The sequence below is a fragment of the Radiomyces spectabilis genome, assembly GCF_025331425.1.
Source record: "Radiomyces spectabilis strain NRRL 2753 chromosome Unknown BYT42scaffold_3, whole genome shotgun sequence".
NCBI lineage: Eukaryota > Fungi > Mucoromycota > Mucoromycetes > Mucorales > Radiomycetaceae > Radiomyces > Radiomyces spectabilis.
In genome coordinates, this window is record NW_026251928.1 from 1,954,669 (window position 1) to 1,976,352 (window position 21,684).

Consider the following 21,684-nt stretch of genomic DNA (forward strand, 5'->3'; position numbering starts at 1 on the left):
CAAAATAAAATGAAATTGGGTTTGTGACAACGATTCAGATAAATTTTCGACCATTTATCATAAAGACAAAAACAATGGCCAAATTCGCAAGCGAGACATTTGAAGCGGTTAATGTTTTTTAAAAAAGGCACATGGAGGGGTTGCACTCAGGGGAAGCGAAGCATGTTCGAGGTAATATTGTTCAATGTAGTAGACAAATTGATACAAGGATATGGATTCATCCAAGTACAAGTAGCACCTTGTTTTATAAAATGGCTTTTCACGAGGACACAGAAGAATTCTTTAGGACGCCAAGCATTACGTTCGAAAACTGGGGAAAGTCTGGATGCTTGGTCAAAGATGATGCAGTTTATCCAATCGGCCCCAAAAAGTTCCCTCTAAACACATACGCCCATGAAGGTGCCTTTGCGTTGTCACGTAACCAAGATAGGACTGTAATTATGCTTGCTGTTTATACAGTACGTACAGTAACAATAATAACTCTTTATTGTATCAGGTATCAAGCTGGAAACTCTGGCAGTTAGATTAACAGTCGAAGTCATGGATATGATTTTTGACCTTTGAGACAAAGAAGTAAATCCATCCATAGTGCGGCTAAAAATCAGCCAACCAGACTTGTAAAGGAGCTGCAATGAATGGAAAAATGTAACCAGGACAAAAATGGCAAATTTTGTTGCTCAGCAGCTGAAGGTTTCACAAAAGACATCATCTATGCGACGCAATGCAATTCTCACTCTTTGATGGCTTTGTTCATTCAGTAGTGTCATAATAACAAACAGCAAAATTCCGCTGTCAACTGTTACAAATATGGCGCAATCCTCGGCTCCAGTTTCCGATGAATGAAAACGGTCTCTCTAACTGGGTTTCATCACGAAACTGGAGACGGTCTGAATTTCAGTGTCCACACTATTGTGTCACCACCAATGACGATCCAAAGTCACAAATTGGGCGATCCCATTTTTTTTTATTCTTTTCTTTTTATCTTTTTCACTACAACTTTTTTTTTTCAGACTTATTCAGCGGGTGGAATTCTTGGCATTATCTGTTGTTCATTTTTTTTCCTTCTTATCATCTTGTATATCATATCTATTTTTCCTTCAGTACTTATCCTGCATGGGCAGCACAGCAAGATCCCGAGTGAATCTGCTGGTCCTGATTATTTTCGGGCTTCTTTTATTCTTCACTTTTATCACCACCAGTCGAGACGGCATGATAGTCAAAGGGCGACAGCATTTCAGTCACACAGATAAAGTCGAGGCCACAGTATCATTGGAACCCAAACCAGATGCTTGCAAAACTCACTCGGTCGAACGCAATACCGATCCAAACCACACACGGGCCCACATCGGTTTCTGGCAGCATCTCAGTAACGAGACGGTGGCGGCTTATCGAAAGGATTGGCAATCGTTTGTGGAAAAGGAAGCAAGCCGGCCAATTTCGGAGATTCCAATGAAAGGGCGTGGGATTGTCTTGGTTGCTGGCAACAGGGACACCTTTGTACGGGCCTTGACGACGGTTCGGCTTTTGAGAAGTCTTTCATGCTCGCTGCCCGCCGAAGTATGGCATCTCAACGATGAACAGCCTTCCAAAGATATGGTTCGAGATCTGTACAAAGCAGGTGCTGTTACACGCGACCTGGGCGATCCACAATTAATTCGGCCCGTTATACAAAGGCGAAACGCTGAAAAACAGTAAGTGCTCGAGTCTTATCACTCGGAGTTCTTGCCCTGTGCTTCCGCTGTTCTTCCCCACCATCCTCCGGGACGGGTTTTGTGTGCCTCTGCTGATTTTCCCTTTTTCTAAATGTTTCTCACAATGGCCCTCTAGGTTTCAGATTAAAGCGGCTGCCATTATCAACTCCGGATTTCAGGAAATCATCTATCTGGATTCAGATAATATCCCCACCCAAGATCCATCCTTCCTATTTCGTACAGCCAATTATGAAGCAACTGGTGCCTTGTTTTGGCCGGATTTTTGGTAAGTCGTCGTATTCAAGAGACCTAAGAAGCAAAACATGATGTCAACTGATGCGTTTTTGGGATGGCTTTGTCTCTGTAGGAAAACGCATGGTGAAAACAAGATCTTTGATATCCTCAATATTCCCTGTCAAGATGAATGGGAGCAAGAGGTATGAGAATCCTAGCATTCTTCCTAATAGAGTAAATTGTCTTAATTTTTCTGCTTTTGGTCATCATGATAGTCTGGTCAGATGGTCATTGATAAGCGTCGTGCTTGGCTCCCACTACAGTTGGCCTGGTTCATGCAGCAACACCATGAAATCTACTTTCAGTTCCTTAACGGTGATAAAGATACCTTTAAATATGCGTGGAAGGTATGTTTACGAAACAAAAAAGGGCGATCTGCGTCATGTGAGATGATTGACCCCATCTGCTTTTTTTTTTTTTTCTCTTTAGGCTCTGGGAGCTCCTTATCATATGGTGACTCCTTTCCTCGGCATGGGCGGTAGCATGGTCAATGGTCGATTTTGCGGCCATTCAATGCTGCAGTATTACGTGGACAGTAACAATGACGACCAACTCCTCTTTGTTCACGCGAATTTGCTAAAAATCACGGATAAAAATAACTTTATGCAAGACATTCAAGGCAAACCTGTGGAACAGCCTTGGCAGCTCATCAAACGATACACCATGAGTCGCGCCAACACATGGCTCATGCCGCAATTCTACATCTCCGACAATGGACAAGCGTGCATGGACTTTATTCATCCCGAAGGCGAACCTGAATGCGTCCTGGAACAGTTTGATCAAGTCGTGCCTGGCTTGCAGGAGGCTTATTTTGCCTTTGGCGGCATTGGTGGAGAAACTCGATCTTAGCTATATTTCTTCTCATCTCATATATCCAACTTTTTTTTTCTTTTTCACCCCACTTGTATATATATATATATATATATAAATCAACGATAGCATCGCTGTCACAATAGTGTTGTAGTGTTCATCTCATCTTCACTTTTGTCTGAGCACATTTTGCAAAATAGACCCATTCTGTCTGAGGATCGCTACTCACTATTCATGGTCACCTCGAGAAAAACTTTTTGCAATTTCATTGTTTCTTTTTTTTTATTACCATCAGGTTTACGTCTGAAGTGACGCCACCACCGCATCTACTTTAGCTTTTAAACTCTCTTTGTTATACATGGAATGAGCGAGCTCGTTCAATGGCACGGTATCCAGGAGACGAATCGTAATTTTTGGTGCGTATCGAACCCCGGTGGCCTACATTGCATTAAATCGAATGAGCAATCATTGTATCAACATGATAAAACATCGCGAGGATATGTTTTTTTATTTTTTTACGCGTGGCACTTTACCTTGACAAGGGGGAAAAGGCGATCGCCTAGCCGTTGTTTCTTTTCGTGGGTTGCTAAGCCTTCCAATGATGCCAAAAAGTTGTCGATCTCTTCGCACAAGGCCTTATCCTTTTCTTTGGGTGGCACCACAATGGGAATCGCGCGTGAGCCTCGTGGAGGCGGTATCAACATAAGGGGCATTAGTTTCTTCTTATCTTCGCTTCCACCACTGCCGGGTGGCGTGTCCAAAGCACCGTCCATGTCATCTTGGAAAAGTTCCAAAGCACTCTTCGCCAACTGGATCTTTGTTCTCAAGAAATCGGGATTGAATAGACACAGTGAGCGTTCTTTTCGTTTCAATGTCAGCAACATATCGACAATGTCATTCACATGCTCGGTTTCGCCAGACTTTAATACTGCGTTCCTCATACGTTGTCGTTGCACGTTACTGCTTGTTTCCGTTAAAACGCTGGAAACAGATTCGAACGATCCGCGGCGCCTAAACGTCGGACGTGCCTGACTCTGTTTGTAGTCGGGAGTTGCTACCGTGCCATTTGGAGGCGTGTCGATGAAGGCACCAGAAGCTAGATCTATCAGTGATGGTGTCGTAGGCTGTATTGGCCCGTAGGTACCAGCGAGTCCAGAGATATCTCTTCGAGGTGCGACGTGATGATTTCCTGGTTTGCTATAATTTATCTAAAACATGGTCATCATCTTAAATCCATTTGTAAAGCGAGATCATCATTCTCTTCAAGATGATGTCGTTTTAACGCCAAAAGAAAAAAAGGCTTACCTTGTCCATAGGCGGGGACGAAAAATGGTAGTCAAAATAACCTGGCCTGGAGTTATTAGGTAATGAAGGATGATAAGAGTAAGGACGATCCGGTTGAGGCGGCGTCGGGTAAGGCTGTGGTGGTATATACTCTGCAGGAGGTTGTTGCTGTGGAATGACACTAGGAGGCTGATGATGGTTTTGGTGCGGATGAGGATGCGGATGTGGATGTGGATGTGGATGCTGGTGTTGGTGTTGGTGTTGGTGCAGATGTTGGTGTGGGTGAGGATGATGCGGCTGAGCATGTGAAGAAGGAGGTGCAGGATAGACGGATTGGTGATGTGGTGGGTGGTTGATATGGTTCATCGGTGCAGAAGGAGCAGATTGATGCGGTATGCCATTGGAAGGCATGTGAGAATGCGGTCGATTGGTATTTCCATTGGGTGGACGATAGGTATCAAAATGGCCACCAGGTAACGGCGGCGACACCGACACGGGTCTTGAAGGAGTGGGGTTCGTCATGAAGTAATTGGTATTCCCTATAGGAGGGGTCTGTTCCTTGCGTGGTTTCTTGGGTTCATGGAAGGCCACCATCACTGGTTTTGACATGATGTACTGATTGTTCATTTTCTGTAGAGCCCGGTAAGCTTCTTCAGCTTTACTGAAACTGACAAATCCAAATCCTTTGGACTGCTTTGTTTGCGCGTTCTTCATTACTCGAGCAGAGATGATGCGACCAAATTCTCGGAAGCGATTGAACAGATCCGAACTCTTGACATTCAAATCCAGGTTCTTGATGTATAAATTGGTATAATCCACTCGGCTCGGTTCGCTTCTTGAAGAACCACCGCTGTGATGACCATCCGTTGAAGGAACCTTGAAACGTGATAAAGAATGCTTAATGCGACTGTAGATGATGCCTAAGCATTTTGTACATACCATGCCAGGACTGTCCACTGAGTAGCGACTTTTGCGGTCGGGGGCGGTGGGTGGTGATCGTAATTTTCTTGATACAAACGGGAATACGGTACTATCACCAAGCATCATGTATAAGTTGACAGATCAAGGAGTGAAATCAGAGAGAGAGAAAAAGTAAAAAGGATGTAACGTGGAGGAAAGGAACAGATCAATCGAAAAAAAAGTCTCGGTAATCAAAGCAACTCACATGATGTTTCCGTGCACATTCTTACTATTCTATAGATGGGCATAAGGAGCATCAGCTCTCCATTCAACAACACGATCTCCGCAGTCCCTCAACAGACGCCTGAATAGAAAAAAAAAATCATCCTTTTTTTTGTTGTTCTCTTACCAAAGCTGCTTCTGCGGCGTCGGCGTCCTCTTCGCGAAAATATTGAATGAGCGCAGTGCCCTTGAAGGTTGACCCTTGTTCGACAATAATCTTGCACAAGTTCATGGGACCGTACGGTCGGAAAAGGTCATATAGGGATTGATTGGTCGTGTGTAATGGTAAATTTTGGACTTGAAGGATACCTGAAGTGGCTTCGGGTTCTTGACGACCTGAGGGATAGATTCTGAGTTGCAAACGTACACCGTTCCTGAAATAAGCTCCGTTGAATAAGGTGTAGGCCCGATCAGCTATGACGAATGGAAAAAATCGATAGAATAGGGAAAATGTCATAAAAAGGCAACAGCCAGGTCAAAAGGGAAAGTAGAAAAAAAAACAATAAAAAAAGATCAATAAGGGTTAATCAGGGTTCAGTCCCCTCTTCTCCAATTTTTCTATTTTTTGCGCTATCTCTCACCTTTCTCCTTGCTGGGGAACCGGATATAGCCAGTCGACGGATCGGCATGATCCAACTGAACCCTAGAAAGAACGTGGAATGAAATAGAAGAGACAAATAAAAAAAAAAGAATGAATGAATCAGTAACCGGGGTTATTTTTATCAACCACCATTCGTCTTGTGGTACGCTTACTCTGCAGGGTCACAACTTCGCACCAGATCCAAAATGTCACTTTCGGAGATTGCCGATGCCACTTCCAGGTACAGTTTGTCAGACACCAAGCAATCACCAACGTAGTATGCAGTATCAGCCGACATGGTGTTGTAACTCGTTACCATGGTTTGCCGACTTTTAGGCAATTTCACCACTGCTTTCATTACATACATATCCGTCATTTTCAAATATCCGTAATAATCAGACACACAAGGAGGATTCTCTCGTTAGCAAGCCAAAAAGGAGAAGATAAGATATCAGTTGTCTCGACGGTATCTCGGTTTCGCCTTCTTTTTTTTTCTCTTTATATTGGTTGGTGTTTCCAGAGTGACTCTTTCTGTAAGTGTCATGGTGACCATGGCGCGACAACTCATTGCATTAGTTTCATTGTCACGGACATGCTGCATTTGGTATGGCCTAAGCATGACCACCCGAGAATGGGCAGCAACAAAAAAATGATGCTTACCGTGTCAACTGTGTCTAAATACTTTTTAGAAGAAATAATAAAATAAATGCCAAAAAAAAACAAGACGTTTCTCGTCTGTAGATTTTAATAAATAGAGAAAACGGGATTTGCCGTGAGGCGTCAAAAAAGCAAGGGAAATTAGAAAAGAAAAGGAACAGAAGAAACGCACACAAATGAAAGGGGAGACAGAAAAATAAAGAAAAACAAGGAAAAGCACGACCCAAAAAAAAAAAAAAGAAAGGGTGATCTTTCATAAATGGTAACCGAGATAGCTGCAGCAAAACCAACGTATATGAAGCAACAAACGGAAGATAGTTTTCTCTCCCTTTTTTTTATCCAATCCTGTTCATCGGGTTTTCTTTTTTTTTTTTTTTTTTGGTGTGTGTGTGTATGTGTGCTTGTGTTATTCTCTTTCATTAAACAACAGCCAAAGGCTTGGGACGGCTGTAAACCCAGAAGCAGCATGCATTTCGGTTTTTTTTTTCCTGTTGTGTTCCGCTGCAATGGCTTTCAAAACTTGGACATGCTACAGAATGCCCGTCAATATAAATGGTCGCTCTTTCTTTGCATCGTATTCGAAATGGATTCCATGGCATGACAGATTGTCGTTGTTTCATTCCGTTTTGCGATAGTTGCCAAAGTAATTCCGGTGACCATGGAGTTCCCGTATCATTTTTCTTTTGGGTGACACAATGGAGACTCGATTCGGAGACCCCGTTCCGTGGTGGCAACAGATTGATGTCTTGACTTTCTTCGTGTAACATAGCAGCATTCACCTGCAGCACCTAGTTTTTTTTTTCTCAAGTCTCATGACAGTTCAGTAGCATTTCTGAAGATGCCGGAATCACATACGCTGGCCACTGACAAAAGAACCGTTTATACACATAATGATATGTACTGTTTTACGGAATGACAGTGAGTAAAAAAGGTCGGTCGTTGGCTGTGATATATAATTTGCCCAACTCTATTCATGGGAAATGAAAAAAAAAATTATAGCTAGTTTGCGTTTTCAAAGGTCGCATGCCCCACCAAAAAAATCCTTATCCAAATTTGAAAGGACCTTCAGATCCCGATGGAGCACAAGACCACGCACATATACAGAGAAAAAAAAAGTGTTTTATAACACCCTTGGAACTTTTTTTTTTATCTATAACTGTAACGAAACATATTTATCACACCATCAGAACCTATTCGGTGCATCATGCACTCCCAGACATCGTAATACCAGTGACACCCATCGGTCCGTCATTTTTTTGCCTCATTATTTTCCCTTTCATTGTTGGCAGGCGTCATAACACGTATAGCACTTTGGTATCTCAAGCTAATAACGGATGCACATTTATGTTGACAGGTAAATTATTTTGAAAAGTCATTGTCATCATACTAACTTCAAAATCTGTCGATGGTGCGTATATGGAGCTCCAAAAATATCCAGAACGTCCAACCGAAAACTGGCCTTCATTTTTATGTGACATTTGATTCGGTGAGTTGGTTTTGTGTAAAGTGGTTTGCTTTTAGAGTTAAAGATTGCGGAAAATGAAACTCAAGAAGAATCCCGCAACTCAAAAACTTTAACCGCGAAGGCAAACTTTTCACTTGGCAACCAATTTCGTTATTTATTTATTTTTATTTTATTTTTTCAACCAAGGTCGGCGACTAAGATCACAATGAACAAACTCCACTTTGTTTTATTACTGAAAAACATGCAACTTTTGACATTCCAAATGTAGACCTGGACTTGTAATACCGACGCATGAAGAAAATGTTATAAAAGCGTATAAAGCATGTAAAGTATATGAAGCGGTTGTGAATTGTGGTAGGTAGATCAGTGTCAGTGTCTCAGTAAGCAGCAGATATATGTGTGAGCGATACATATCAAATCGTAGAGTTCGTCAGCTTCGACGGAAAAAGGGGATAAAGTAAATAAATCAAAGGAATCGAAGGCCACTGTTGCCTGACTGAAGAATTCCAGTACTGTTCTTTGGATGGACGATTATCACACAAGCAAGTATATGTAATGTTGCGACAAGCGAAATGGTGTGTACCTTTTTTGTGATGTATCTATTTCTTGACGCTTGTTTTGAGTTGATAAATATTAACCCGTTTGTATAATGGTTTCTTATCTTCATATCTGTTCAAAAAAAAAAAAAATAGTAATAGTCCAACTATAAATTGACTATTCTTTTCGCTCGGGATGAGATGCATTACATGACTAAAGCTTTTTGGGAATTTTACTATCACGACTTCATTGCCTCAATAAGAGACCAAAAAGAAATGCCCCGATTCAATGATTCGACTAGGCAGTGCATTCATGATTTTGTTTGTTATTGGTTGATCCATTTGATTGTCATGTGATTCCGGATCAATCAAGAAATATTGCGCACCGAAGCAATTCACACAGGTGGTCCGTTCACTGCTACAATGACGAACATCGAGTCACCTACCAATGCCGAACTCGCTGTGATTGCGAAATGGGAGGAGAACTGTGTAAAGTGGTGCAAACAAAAGAAAAACATTCAAGCGGCCGAGGATGTAGCCGACTGTTCCAAACTCTGCTTTCGCCGAAAACTCGAGAATGAGGCGGATGCCGCAGCGAGTAATCGTTGGTACAATTCTCTACGAGGTTATTCGCTCGTAGCCGGCCGAGAATCTTCCTCCTTTGAGCCGAAAACAAATGGTAATCGCATCTCTCTGACCCATCATTGGTCGTTTCATATTCTTCGTTTCACGATCTCACTGATGAATATAGTCTCCGAAGCGGCCAGTGGTAGTTTCAGGAAAGAGTAGGTATTTGGGTTGATCAAATCGATAAAGCCCGTACCATGTTAATCAAGCAGCTATAGATCGCAAGACTATGAGCTGGATGTTGGGGAAGGTCTTTATCAGGCAGGCAAAAAAGGTATTATCAGCGTTTTGGTGATTTACATTATAGATGTATGGATTACACACATATTGACAGCGTGGATGTAGCGGAAACAGTAGGAAAAGCGACTATCAATGGAGGGTATACAATGGCACGACAATATGTTCGATCATGGCAGGATGGTACACAGACCGCTTTCCTCCAGCGGTGCTTTGACAGCCTCAAGAATGGCGACGATCTCAATGCGTTTGTCAGTCATGCGAAAAAGGCTTATAATGATACCTTTACTGATCGACCGCAGGCGGATCTCGCACCGCAGCCAGATATCACACCGCCACCAACCAAGGGAGAATAAACAGGATTGAAAAAAAAAATAACAGTTTAGTCAACATATTTTGGGTGATGCATATTAAAAAAAAAGCTATACTGTGTATGCAAAAGCATTCAATTTTTTCAGAGCAATACTTCAAATACCCAGACATGTTCCAACGTATTGGTTATGCCAGATGGGATGACAATAATTAAGCGACCATTATTATGTACTTCCCAACGCAATTCGATGGCGGACCCCATCATTCGTATCACTGATTGCTGTCGAAGGGGGATGACGGTCTTGACGACCATTCGATGAATAGGCCGTTGCAGACTAAAAACGTAGAACGCCCTACCATCGCGTCGTTGGCTGAAGCGTAAAGGTTGGCCCGGTTCCAGAGTGTCTTCAGTGGTCACCCAGTAGGGTTCGCTATTAAAGATCGCCGGATTCACTTTATCCAGCCATTGTCCTATCTCTCGCAAACAATTCGCCATCACATCTGGTACTTTTCCTGATGCATCCGGTCCAATATTGAGCAGGAAATTACCGCCCTTTGTCACCACATTCACCAGTTCAACAATAAGCGACGTCGTTGACGCGTACTGGTCCGGTCGCGTTGCATGATTGTAACTAATCGATCATCAGCTGCTAATCAAGCATCTAAATACCATTTGGTTGCCAATATTTACCCAAACGAATACGGGTCAATACCACGCGTCGCTTCCCAGAACCTTGGAGGAGGAATATTTACAGCACGATATTCAATGGTACTGAAATCAGATATGTGGTTACCACACCGATCATTTAGACTGACTTGCTGATCTCTTTGTTGCCCATCATCAAAAAATTTCCCTTGCCACGCCGTCGAATTGTTGATACCGCCAATATCGCACCTAGAGCAGCAAGATCTACAAGTCAGCCATGTGTTCTCACGAAATATACGCTGCACTGGTGGTTGACATACCAAAGAATATCTGGTTGAAAAGTGTCAATCAATTCCAGAATCTGCGGTACCTGGAGTTCATTTACATAGTCAGAAATCGGTCGGCTGCCAGTGTACGGCACTCGTTCTCCGGTATATGCATTCCGTGGCGGTCCACGCCAACCTAAAGACGGGTCAAAATAGCTTGGATGATACCACTCTGGGAGAGAATCTAACAAGGAAAGAGAACAAGATGAAATCATTACCGATACGCCATAGTATGAAGTGATGCTATTTAATCACCAACAATATAAACCACGTTTCAAATGTGGAAAAGCAGTTTTCGATACCGTGTCCAGTTCTTTGACAAAATCACGGTGAGGTGCCAGCTGGACCGTAGACCGACTTGTGACTTTGGTGTCCCACAATGCAATACCGTCGTGATGTTTGGTGGTGAACACATAATATCTTGCGCGCGAAACATCAATGAGTTCCAGCAAACGGTTCGCATCGAATTCGGTCGGTTTCCACAGTTGAAGAAAATCGTCATACTCAAATTTGGTGCCGAATGCGTTTTCATGGTACTCGCGTGTAGCCTTTCCCATATTCATTTGCCACCAGTACCACTCGGCGTACGCTTGACCAACAGGGGCCCATGAAGGCACCGCATACACACCCCAATGGATAAATATTCCAAATTTGGCTTGCTGCATCCAAGTAGGTGCCTCATGGAATCGTAGCGCCCTACAACGGTGATAGGTGGAATGTGAGGCATTAGTCGTATCAGCAAAATTTTTGCTGTCACTGACCTTTCATCTTCCGTATAGTCAGGTAAACCTATCTTGAGTGTCGTACGAACCGAAGCTGCCACCAATTGATCGTTGGCGTTTCTTAATGTGATGGTGACGCCCACATTTCCGGTGGTACGACGAATCGTGTGAATAGCCACATCAACGGTCTGGATGTGGCCCGGTGCAAGCTGGCCGATATTCCCAAATTGTTTGGTTTGGATAAGCGGGCCGTCCATTTGGATACGTAAATTTTCCACCCAATACGGGCTCGTGTTATGCACACGCACCGTCATGATCTGATACTGCCGATTGGAGCCATTGGGGACCTGCTCGGATACCCAACGAGAGGTGCTTCGCGCAGAGATGATACGTAAAGATGGCTCGGCCTTGTAAGCTGTCAGAGCAAACACGTGTAAAGCGGGACGAAACCAGCCCAACAGCTCAGTATAGGGGAAGGTCAGATGCGATACGACTTTGGTAGGATCCACATAAATCGGTACAGAGAAGAGACCGGCACTTGCTCCTGTACTCACTTGACACGTCGTCACATCATGTTGCACGATTTGCGTAAAGTGGCCCGTTTGCCAGTCTGGAAGCACCACGGTCGTCGTTGAATGTGTCCCATCTTCATACATGATGACGAATTTTGTCTTTACAGGACCATGATTGACGCTGGCGAGCAGATAAAGTGCCCCCAGCCGTTCGTGAGGCAGCGTCATGACTTGTCCCCGCGCCATAATATTATCTTTGAGCCCTTCATTGACGGTAGGCATAAAAGGAATTTCACCCACAAGCATGGGCAAAGGCGTATCGCAGACAAAATGATTGCCCAAACCATCAAAGTCGCCCCCGCCGCCGAATCCTTGGTTATTGACAAACTTGGATATGTTGAGATGCAAAGGTGCAGCCTCCAGCAAAGCAGAGGTGGCATCTATTCCTTCCACCCTCCATGGACGAACAAAATGAAACAAAAGTAACAAGAGCCAGTACGATGAGACTAGGATCCTGGGAATCATAGAATAAAGAGAACAAAAACTGGCAAATTCTGTAGCCACAACAGATTAAGCAAGGTTTTAATATAAACAAGCAGTATCGTATCAGACGACCCAATCTTGTTATGTTTAGCGCCATCAGATGATCGGCGAAATCAGTGAGGGAAAAATTTCAGATGCAAAATGAGAAGATTTATAAAAGATTGATTGAGAAGTGTTTTTTTTCTTCATCAAATGATAATAGCTTTATCCTATAAAACATGATTTTGCTGGGAATTCGTGGCATGCAAATTAGATGCAGAGGCCTCCATGCTACTCTTGAGAGGCGCTTGGAGGTTGTCCTGTTCCGACTTTTTTTCAGACGACTCTGGATTGGAATGAAGCATGCATTCACGTCGCACCATTTGAAACGCATTCAAATAGGTGACGAGCATATGATCTTCAAGACATGTTTTCGACACCAGGACTTCTTCAGAAATGAGCGGCGAGCTTTTGTGTAAGGTAAAGCTCACTTCGCCGGGTTGGTCGTCGTCTTTTAGGAATAGAGCAGGTTCGGATTGGCTAGAGGTGAGTTTAGATGGTTTGGCGGGGGTCGATTTGGAAGAAGAGGCGGAGGACGATCGAGGTCGTAGTGAGGATGGTACGGTGGAAACGGGCTTATTGGATCGTCGAAACTGGTAGACGCTTCCGGGAATATAGAGAAGAGGATATTTGGGTTCGGTCGAGTGGAAGATTTCCTCACGTCGCTTTTTGATGATGTCGAAGCAAGCTTTTTTCGCTATTTCGTCAGCGTTCAACTTGCTGGTGCCACCCATGCCATCGACAGCAATAAGAGCGTCCATAATGAGTTCCTTGGCACAGCTGGCGGTTCCGTAAGATAAGCGAGCCACGAGGTCATCGTGGCATACAAAACTGGTAATGTACTCTTTGTGTTTCTCCGCTAAATCCAAAGAAACCGCCGCCACAGGAGCATAACTATAGCAATGGATTCGAAAATTCGGGTTGCCTGACAGTTGGCGTAGTTCATCGAGATGATCCACGATCATCATGGTGAGGATCGCCGCCGCGCCTGCACCCAGAGAGTGACCGGTAATGATAAATGACGAAATAGGCCGGTCGGACGATTTCGATTGCTCATGGATGTAATGAAAAATCTGAGGAATAATGCGGGTAAAGAACCATTGAGCCGAAGCCAAGAGTCCTGAATGAACAAGACCACCTTTCCATGGCCGGTATTCGCACACCAGATCCGTAATGCAATCATATAGGCTCTACGGGAGCGAAAAATAAATAAATAAGGAGTCGAGTGAGTACTTGCCATTTTAACGCCACGATATTTTTTATCCCTTACCCAGGTGCCACGAATGCCCAAAACGACAGCTTCATGACCTCGGTCCAGAGAAACGAAATAGCTAGGTTGAAATACAGCGCCTTTTCGTAAGCCATATTCGTAACCCAACAGATCTTCCGGTGGGATCTTTAAAAAACGAACGATGGCTTCTTTGTTGGATCGCGTCTTCATTACATCTGTAAGAGCAAAACATAATTTGAAATCAGCACGTGGATTCGACTGTCTACTTTCATTTTTTTTTTTTTTTTGTATCACACTTCACCTTTCAAATATTTGGCATAGTCGCCTAGATACGAGATGCCGCGCCAACCCTAGATTGAAAGAAAACCATTCAATCATCTGTGCGTGAAAAGAATAATAAAAAACGCTCTTTAGCGGATACTTACATAAGCGATAATGGCGTGTCCCAGGAAATAATACCCTTCATCCAAAAACCGAAGATCGCTGACTCTTTCGGCAGGTGGAGGTCTAAATCACGGTCATCAGTAACAAGGTCAAGCGAACTTACATATCTCCATTCTATTGTCTCCTTACCGTGGTATATCTGAATAAAATGTCTGCAACAGTGATAAGGATGATAATAATTGCATGCCAGTAATCTTGAAGCCTTGTCCCTGAAACGAAGAAAAGAAAGATGAGTAACGACATGGTACGGCACTCCAACGCTGTCACTTACAAAAGCGTTGAACATCTTGACCACAGCACGTAGTAATGTTCGTGTCTGAGGACTGACCACCAGACCGATCATACGGTCCAAACTGGGATGGGACAGGGCAACTTCATCAAAGGTTTCATTGATCCACCGAAACGCAAAGTTCTTGTCGCCAAAGTTATGACTTCGAATACTTGCATTATCGGGAGTGGAGGTACCACTGTTGGTTTTTCGGGTATTCTTGTTGCGGCTATCGACGTCACATTGTGAGAAACCAAACTGTTCTCTGGCATAGGAAGCCGATCGTTTGGCAGAGGAAGGATCCGTGGGGCGGGCCATTTCGTGGTGCAGTTTCTGTTCAAAAATGAGATCGATGGATGAATCTCGTCTCAACGGTGGGTTTTGTCGGTCAGCTGCCGTGGGAGACACGCGTTTGAGATCATCGACGTAAACCAGTTTGGGTTCGACGGCGTCATGGAAATCGGCCAGACTAGACTGAAGTCCATCCGAGCAGATGGTCGAATTGGAAACATTGCTACTACCGGTGCTGTAAAGGCTTTTTCCGCTGTATCGACTGTGGACAGAGTAGGAGCTGGGATTATGTTGACTGCTGGCAAGACTACAGGTATCAAACTCTTTGGTCCCATTGTAAGGCATGTAAATGGGTTTCAAATCTTCGGTGAGGCCGTCCGGTGGTATCTGGTAAATGTAACGAACACGGATCTGGATGGATCCTATCAAGGGAGTCATGGAATGCTTGCGGTGGCTGGGATGTTGATGGTACTGTAAGTCGGGTATAACTAGCGTCTCAGTATCATCATCATCAGCGTCTTGGCTGGTGACATTTTTCTGGTCAGATATTCGAGACTGGAGTGAGCGTTGAATTGAGCTAAAATTCGGAACGGTAGGCATGTGTGACTTTAGGAAATTATGCGGTAATTGGATATGTGCAGGAAGGTAGCGTCGAACATGGTACTCGTACATGGGGAGAAACCTAATAATGAACAACCCACGCCCGTATCAAAAGGTGTTCCACAACCGCTCTCATATAAAATCAACAAGTTCTACTTACGTGAGAAATACATCATCACGGCCTTTGATGGAGGAAATTTTGAGTTTCGCTTTGCCGACATGCCGTGTCTTGTTATGCCATCCTTTTCGCTTATCGTACAAATCAAGCTTCATGCCGTAACCATAATAAATATGCATTAGAACATACACAATCATTCCCCAAATAAGAAAAATTCTTAATTTTCATCCCATCACCGAAAAAAAAAAATGGAATGCAACCGATAACTTACTTCGATGGTATCAAATAATTGGTTGTGATAGGATATGGTGAATATGAATCCTTCATTCCAGTTGCCAGTGGCATCTTTGCTCCGCGACGAGTAGTAATGCTGAGAGCCCATTCTAAGCCGCATTTGTGGTCGTTTCACTTTGACATCGGATTGAAAATTCAGCAAATCAATCTAGTCGGGGAAGGTCAGTGCCCCCGTGATACGAACGGTTGGGCCAAAAACGGGTATTTACCTGTAACTTTCCAGGAGGGAGTGTATTGACTTGCAAGGCTTCTTTGCAGTACCATTCTTCCTTCAGTTTCGTTAGATCAGGCAAGGAATGACGTCGTGAGGGTAAATTATGAGTAGTGGGAGATGGAGGTGGATGCGAAAGCAGGGCAGTGGATTGCGCCAATGATAATGGTAAAGGTGGCGGCAAAGGGGGACGAGACACCTGTGCAACAGGAGGAGTCATATTTTTCTGACTCTTGTGTAGGTAATTTTTTTTTAGCCTGTCGATAGGCTTCTTCTTTATCAACAGGGGTGGAAAAAGGGAGAAAGGGTCCAATAAAATATACCACTCGCTCCAAATACGTTTGCGACTTGAAGAAAAAAAATTCGTTGTCGATTACCGGAAATGGTATTCTCACGTGGAAGAAAATAGCCCTTTCGTTAACCGTAGATGGTAACAGCAGTCGATCCTAGATGCTAGTTTGCAGCTTTTTTCTTTCCAAATATTCAATGTTTCGTTTTTCTTTCTCTTTATATTTGATCTGTCCCTGTGTCCGAGAAGACTTTTACATTGGCCAACTTTTTTTAAGTCGGCGATACAATTCTTCAGGTTGATGAGTCCATCCATGCCATGCTCCTTTTTTTCCGGATCCTCCATTTCTATATATTTTTCCATTAGATCATTGGTTTCCACCATGATTCATTGTCTAATCGAATTGTTAATATTATTCTCATGACAATGAAACATGAGTATTTAACTAAACATATGTTGCCATGACTAACAGTGACTACAAACTTGACCTACTGATGAAATCGAAACCAGATCATCGAAACACTACAGCAAGGGAATCATTTATCATTGTTCCCCCCCCCAATGATGTTCATCACAGAATCGCAGCAAAAGAAAATACAGCTAAGCCATTCTTGATCGCACTCATGACAAGAACTATATATTTGGGAATGATATGACATCTTTATCATCTGATCTGAAAGGTTGTCTAAGTCTCGATGTTTTTGCACGTGGAAACATAAATCAGAAGCCACCCGCACGATTAAAAACATCTGAAGCCCATGGGGATCGGATGCCTAACATCTTATATTCGTAAAAGGCTCTATTTTACAGATATATGATGGAAATGCGGAATTCCCAAAATTTCCATGTATCAGTTCATGTGAAAAAATTGTATTTTTCGATTTGAAGATGTTGTTCTGGTACAAAAGACTGCACGTTTTTCCAATAACCGTAATGAATTGAATTTAATGAAATAAGAAATTTGTGGATGAGAACTACTTTAGAATAGAAGAACTAACGTATTTACAAAGTGTTGACGTTGTGAAGATCCTCGCAACTAGAAAAAGAAGAACAGAAAGAGAACACATCAATATCTTTTGTACTCATATATGACCCAAAAAGAAAAATAAAATAAAAAACACTTACGCCTCCTGGACTCGCTTGATCATAGTGCTTTCAGCAGCACGGATGAAGACACGAGGATCGTAGAACTTCTTGTTGGGCTTACCAGGACCTTCGGGGTTACCGACCTGGGTCTGGAGGTAGGCTTCGTTCTTCTTGTAAAAGTCACGAAGACCGATCCAGTAGGCCCATTGGGTGTCAGTGTCGACGTTCATCTTGACAACACCGTTATCGACACCGGTCTTGATTTCTTCCTTGGTAGAACCGGATCCACCGTGGAAGACGAAGAAGACAGGCTTGGGGTTGGAAGAGTTGAGCTTCTCGGCGACGTAGGCTTGATGCTTACCCAAAAGTTCGGGGTGAAGCTTGACGTTGCCGGGAGCATACACACCGTGGACGTTACCAAAGGCGGCGGCAATGGAGAAGAGATCAGAGACCTTGGAGAAAGCTTCGTAGATCTCCCAGATGTCTTCGGGTTGTGTGTAAAGAGAAGCGTTGTCAACATCTTCGTTGTTCACGCCATCTTCCTCACCACCGGTGATACCGATTTCCATTTCGAGCCAGCAGTTGATGGGAGCCATACGCTTGAGGTACTGGACACAGGTAGCGATGTTCTCCTCCTTGGGTTCTTCGGACAAATCCAGCATGTGAGAAGAGAAAAGAGGTTCACCGTGAGCCTTGAAGTAAGCCTCATCAGCGGCAAGCATGCCATCGAACCAAGGAAGGAGCTTCTTGGCGCAATGATCAGAGTGCACAACCACGGGAATACCATAAGCCTTGGCAACAGCGCGAACATACTATAAAAAAAGTTTTACATAATCAACAGTCAGTGGATTATGCCACGAGATAAAGAGATAAGACCCAGTTTGATAAACTTACTTGAGCACCAGCAACGGCACCGAGAACGGAGGCTTCCTGGTTCTTGTTGCTCAAACCCTTACCAGCGACGTAGGCAGCACCACCATTGGAGAACTGGATGATGATGGGGGACTTGATATCGCGAGCAGCTTCAAGAGCAGCGTTGACAGTGCTAAGAGAAGAAAAAAAATCATGATAAGTATGATCAGTTTGGAATCTTTCCAAGATTGAATCCATGATGGTGTGACATTCAAATTCAAATCCAGAGAAACCACAGCCAACCATTGACGATAGATAGAAGCCAAGATAAACACTTTTCCAAACCCACGCGGGTTGATGGCTCCGGGTCAACCGCGTTAACTTTGCATCTGTCACATCCCGCGTGTTTCCCGAGTTTTCCCAATCGCTTCTCTCACCGAAAAGCTTAATGCAAAGTTGAACCCAAAAGCCATCCCGCATTTTATGACGTGTTCCGCGTGGCCATGATTCCGCTCGCATAGCATTGCCCACATTGTCACACCAACAATGATATGAAAACTCAAGAAAGAGTTTAGCCTACCTGGTAGAAGTACAGTTGATAGCAGGGATAGCGAACTTGTGCTCACGAGCTATAGGAAAGACGTATGAATAACCATGTTGTTTCTTTCGCAATTTCGAGTTAATTGATCTTACCGTATTCGAAAAGCTTCTTCAAGTTTTGGCCAGTGACAACACCAGCGGGAACAATATCGAGAACACCCATTTTTTTTAATATAGTACAAGTGTAAAGGAAAAAGGTTTACAAAGAAGAAAAAGAAAAAGAAAAACAAGACAAAAGGCTCGCCCACACATGAATCCCTTTTATGCTTTTTTTTGAGAATTCGCTCATTGCATCATCTGAGAGGATCAGCATCAAAAGTCCGGCCGAGTCCAAGTTTTTTTTTTTTAAAACTCTGCTCGTATGATGGCAATGATATGGCCGTTTCTCAGTGTTCACCCCTGCTATACTCAAACTCAGATTCATCCCACATTCCTTCATTGGTGGATTCGATACCCATGTCGAACTCCAAATTATCCATTCGACTTCCATTGTGTGGTATATGTTTAAGCCATAAGAAATTCTTCAAGGAGCCATCGATATCCCAAAAATTTACAACGATTTTTTTTTATGTTGGCACGGAAAAATGATCCACGCACTGATTAAGCGGGAAAAAATCGACCGATAAAATTTTCATAATCTTTTGGCTTATCTATGATGGGTGCCGTGATAAACCCGAATAAAAAAAAAATCTACTTTTCCTTTTATGATACAATGAAAAGCTTTTTTATTCGAAGGATGAACATAAAGGCCACTACCATCTGTTGAGCATGGGAGCAAATGATGTTTCTATGGAGACTTTACACAAATGATATTCAAAAACAGCAAGGAGAAAGAAGGTAAAGATGAATAACAGAGGCGATTCATCATCAAATTAACATGCATATCTACATTATAAAAAGGTCAAAACGTAAATACCATTGCATAAAAAAACAAAAGGACCAAAAAAAAACCCCCAATCAAAAAACGCATCACTGAAACCTTGAAAAAAAAAAATTCAGAAACTGATGCTTACCGTTTCGTCCATTCTCGTGCCACGCGATCATGTTCTTCACGATCATTGAGATATTCCTGAGCAATGCTGCCCACAAGAGGATCATCTATCCCAAAATCAATGTCAATACATGGTAGACGTTTTAACCCAGGAATAAATGTATGCACTGCAAGGGCATGCAAATTTTCCACTTACGAGGATTGGCATCCGTCAACAGAGAGCAAATAGAAAGTAGAACTTTGGAGATGGTCAAGGCCGGAGACCAATTGTCCTTCAAAATATCGAGACAAATGGCGCCCTGGCTATTGATATTGCAGTGATAAATGCGTGTTCTGAAAACTACCTAAAAAGGGGAAATAAAAAAAAAGTTAATGCATTGCTCCGCTGCTTTGCTTTTTGTGACAATCTTTTTTTTTTTCTTTCCCCCCCCCCCTCTCCTTTCAACAATTGAAAACTATCGTACCTTTGGTGGCTTGAAGGGATACTCCTGTGGAAAGTGCACATCCAAGAAAAAGATGCCACCTGCATACGGCGAACCGGCCGGTCCTGCAATAGTAGAGACCCATTCATACAGGTTATCGCCCTTGGGTCCAGCACTAGAAAAAGCAAGTGATCATGTTAATAAAGGAACAGTCACTCTCCATCGCCGGTCCACCTTAACCAGTGACACTTGCCTGCAGTTGGAAGGAGGATCAAGGGAGATCTCAGCTAATTCCTTGGAAATACTATTCAAAATAAAAGCACCATTAGTCAGATAAGTGGACACTTATCATGTCATCCATGGCTTTTACTGCTCACCGTTTTGCACTGCTGCTGAGAGTCTTGGTAGAACTCTTCTTCTTGGATGCGGTAGATTTGGGAGTCGAGGGAGAAGAGGCCGCACTCGATGTGGCCGGTGAGGTGTTACGAGGCGTCGATGACGTAGCATTGGAAGCACTGTTGGTGGCGGTTGGGCTAGAAGCGTTGGTGGAAGCCGTGGTGCTGCGGGTAGCGCGAGTGGAGCTCATGATAGATTAAACCGTTGATATGGTATGCTAGGAAATAAGAATGAAACGTAGAAATGCTTTGATATGGTATATAATGGATGTAAACGGTTAAACAAAGATCAACCAGTTGCTTTGATGTCCCCGATTGAAAGAAAGATCAACAAGAAGAAGTGAGGAAAAAAAAAAATTTACACATTTCAGGTGAAATCTGAGCTGGGGAAGAAACCTTTCCAAAAAATCTACGGAACGGTGACTTGTGTTGCAACTTGTCCGAACCGGAAGTTGCAAGGCAGTCCGAGCATATTTATACCCAATGAAGTTTTCCACACGTGATTGTACACCCGCCGTAAAGTCACAGACCGACCAAGCGCAACCGTGAGGACGCTGGTTGCAACCTTTTTTTGGGATCGGGAAACAACGCACACACACATGGAGGGAAAGCACGCACGATCACCTACCGACTTTTTGAACTCGGCCATTGGTCACCGTGTTATTGTAAAATTGAACTCTGGCATTGATTATAAAGGTATAAAGTCCTTATAAAGTTTGTAATGGAACCTACAATGGCAGCTAACAGGGAAATGGCATTATTTTTGATTCTATCGTAGGCGTTCTTGCTTGCTTGGATGGCTACATGAATATTGCTTTGGAAGGTACCGAAGAGTACGTTGATGGAAAACTGAAAAACAGATATGGCGATACCTTCATTCGAGGCAACAACGGTAGGTCGACAACCAAGTGACGTGCACGCATAACGCACTCTTCACGAGAGAACTAACCAATGGAGTATTTTGTTAGTGTTGTACATCAGTGCCGAAAAATCAGCATGATTAAACTACCTCGTCTCTATGTTTCCTTTTTTTTTCGATTTCTATCATCCTTCAATGATTAAATATTACAGTCACTCGCAAGACAACATGGATTGATGTGGTTTTTTTAGCATCCAAATGATGACACCT

At 43.2% G+C, this 21,684-nt stretch overlaps 8 protein-coding genes across 8 annotated transcripts; 3 read left to right on the plus strand and 5 right to left on the minus strand.

The window, feature by feature from the left end:
• Window positions 1-1,449: 1,449 nt before the first annotated feature.
• On the plus strand, window positions 1,450-2,834 carry BYT42DRAFT_491544 (mannosyltransferase putative-domain-containing protein; the record flags this gene model as incomplete). Its single annotated transcript, XM_051564090.1, has 6 exons — window positions 1,450-1,691; window positions 1,828-1,977; window positions 2,059-2,128; window positions 2,201-2,332; window positions 2,415-2,478; window positions 2,596-2,834. 6 exons carry the CDS (start codon window positions 1,450-1,452, stop codon window positions 2,832-2,834), a joined length of 897 nt encoding a protein of 298 aa, XP_051426493.1.
• A 223-nt stretch (window positions 2,835-3,057) lies between these two features.
• On the minus strand, window positions 3,058-5,769 carry BYT42DRAFT_560890 (uncharacterized protein). The gene is made up of 6 exons (XM_051567291.1): window positions 5,389-5,769; window positions 5,245-5,273; window positions 5,019-5,109; window positions 4,101-4,955; window positions 3,329-4,003; window positions 3,058-3,233 (listed from the first exon to the last, which is right to left on the minus strand). Exons 1-6 carry the CDS (start codon window positions 5,716-5,718, stop codon window positions 3,093-3,095), a joined length of 2,121 nt encoding a protein of 706 aa, XP_051426494.1. The 5' UTR covers window positions 5,719-5,769; the 3' UTR covers window positions 3,058-3,092.
• Window positions 5,770-8,941: 3,172 nt separating this feature from the next.
• BYT42DRAFT_243280 (uncharacterized protein) lies at window positions 8,942-9,768 on the plus strand. Its single transcript, XM_051562680.1, has 4 exons — window positions 8,942-9,021; window positions 9,140-9,284; window positions 9,345-9,400; window positions 9,472-9,768. The coding sequence occupies exons 1-4, from the start codon at window positions 8,973-8,975 to the stop codon at window positions 9,717-9,719; spliced, it is 498 nt and encodes a 165-aa protein (XP_051426495.1). The 5' UTR covers window positions 8,942-8,972; the 3' UTR covers window positions 9,720-9,768.
• A 49-nt stretch (window positions 9,769-9,817) lies between these two features.
• On the minus strand, window positions 9,818-11,626 carry BYT42DRAFT_492200 (alpha-L-fucosidase-domain-containing protein; the record flags this gene model as incomplete). Its single annotated transcript, XM_051564134.1, has 5 exons — window positions 9,818-10,307; window positions 10,367-10,570; window positions 10,642-10,831; window positions 10,907-11,343; window positions 11,409-11,626. The coding sequence occupies 5 exons, from the start codon at window positions 11,624-11,626 to the stop codon at window positions 9,818-9,820; spliced, it is 1,539 nt and encodes a 512-aa protein (XP_051426496.1).
• An 893-nt stretch (window positions 11,627-12,519) lies between these two features.
• Window positions 12,520-16,384, minus strand: BYT42DRAFT_560903 (uncharacterized protein). Its single transcript, XM_051567293.1, has 9 exons — window positions 15,919-16,384; window positions 15,687-15,857; window positions 15,458-15,564; window positions 14,410-15,379; window positions 14,268-14,347; window positions 14,120-14,201; window positions 13,996-14,044; window positions 13,734-13,909; window positions 12,520-13,653 (listed from the first exon to the last, which is right to left on the minus strand). Exons 1-9 carry the CDS (start codon window positions 16,138-16,140, stop codon window positions 12,634-12,636), a joined length of 2,877 nt encoding a protein of 958 aa, XP_051426497.1. The 5' UTR covers window positions 16,141-16,384; the 3' UTR covers window positions 12,520-12,633.
• Window positions 16,385-17,044: 660 nt separating this feature from the next.
• BYT42DRAFT_528702 (fructose-bisphosphate aldolase, class II) lies at window positions 17,045-18,963 on the minus strand. Its single transcript, XM_051565378.1, has 5 exons — window positions 18,841-18,963; window positions 18,728-18,776; window positions 18,190-18,340; window positions 17,335-18,107; window positions 17,045-17,245 (listed from the first exon to the last, which is right to left on the minus strand). The coding sequence occupies exons 1-5, from the start codon at window positions 18,908-18,910 to the stop codon at window positions 17,212-17,214; spliced, it is 1,077 nt and encodes a 358-aa protein (XP_051426498.1). The 5' UTR covers window positions 18,911-18,963; the 3' UTR covers window positions 17,045-17,211.
• Window positions 18,964-19,447: 484 nt separating this feature from the next.
• BYT42DRAFT_560907 (ubiquitin-conjugating enzyme/RWD-like protein) lies at window positions 19,448-21,025 on the minus strand. The gene is made up of 6 exons (XM_051567294.1): window positions 20,538-21,025; window positions 20,414-20,464; window positions 20,203-20,335; window positions 19,935-20,082; window positions 19,761-19,845; window positions 19,448-19,632 (listed from the first exon to the last, which is right to left on the minus strand). Exons 1-6 carry the CDS (start codon window positions 20,744-20,746, stop codon window positions 19,620-19,622), a joined length of 639 nt encoding a protein of 212 aa, XP_051426499.1. The 5' UTR covers window positions 20,747-21,025; the 3' UTR covers window positions 19,448-19,619.
• On the plus strand, window positions 20,951-21,639 carry BYT42DRAFT_243474 (U6 snRNA-associated Sm-like protein LSm6). The gene is made up of 3 exons (XM_051562681.1): window positions 20,951-21,251; window positions 21,334-21,447; window positions 21,524-21,639. Exons 1-3 carry the CDS (start codon window positions 21,155-21,157, stop codon window positions 21,553-21,555), a joined length of 243 nt encoding a protein of 80 aa, XP_051426500.1. The 5' UTR covers window positions 20,951-21,154; the 3' UTR covers window positions 21,556-21,639.
• Window positions 21,640-21,684: the final 45 nt, after the last annotated feature.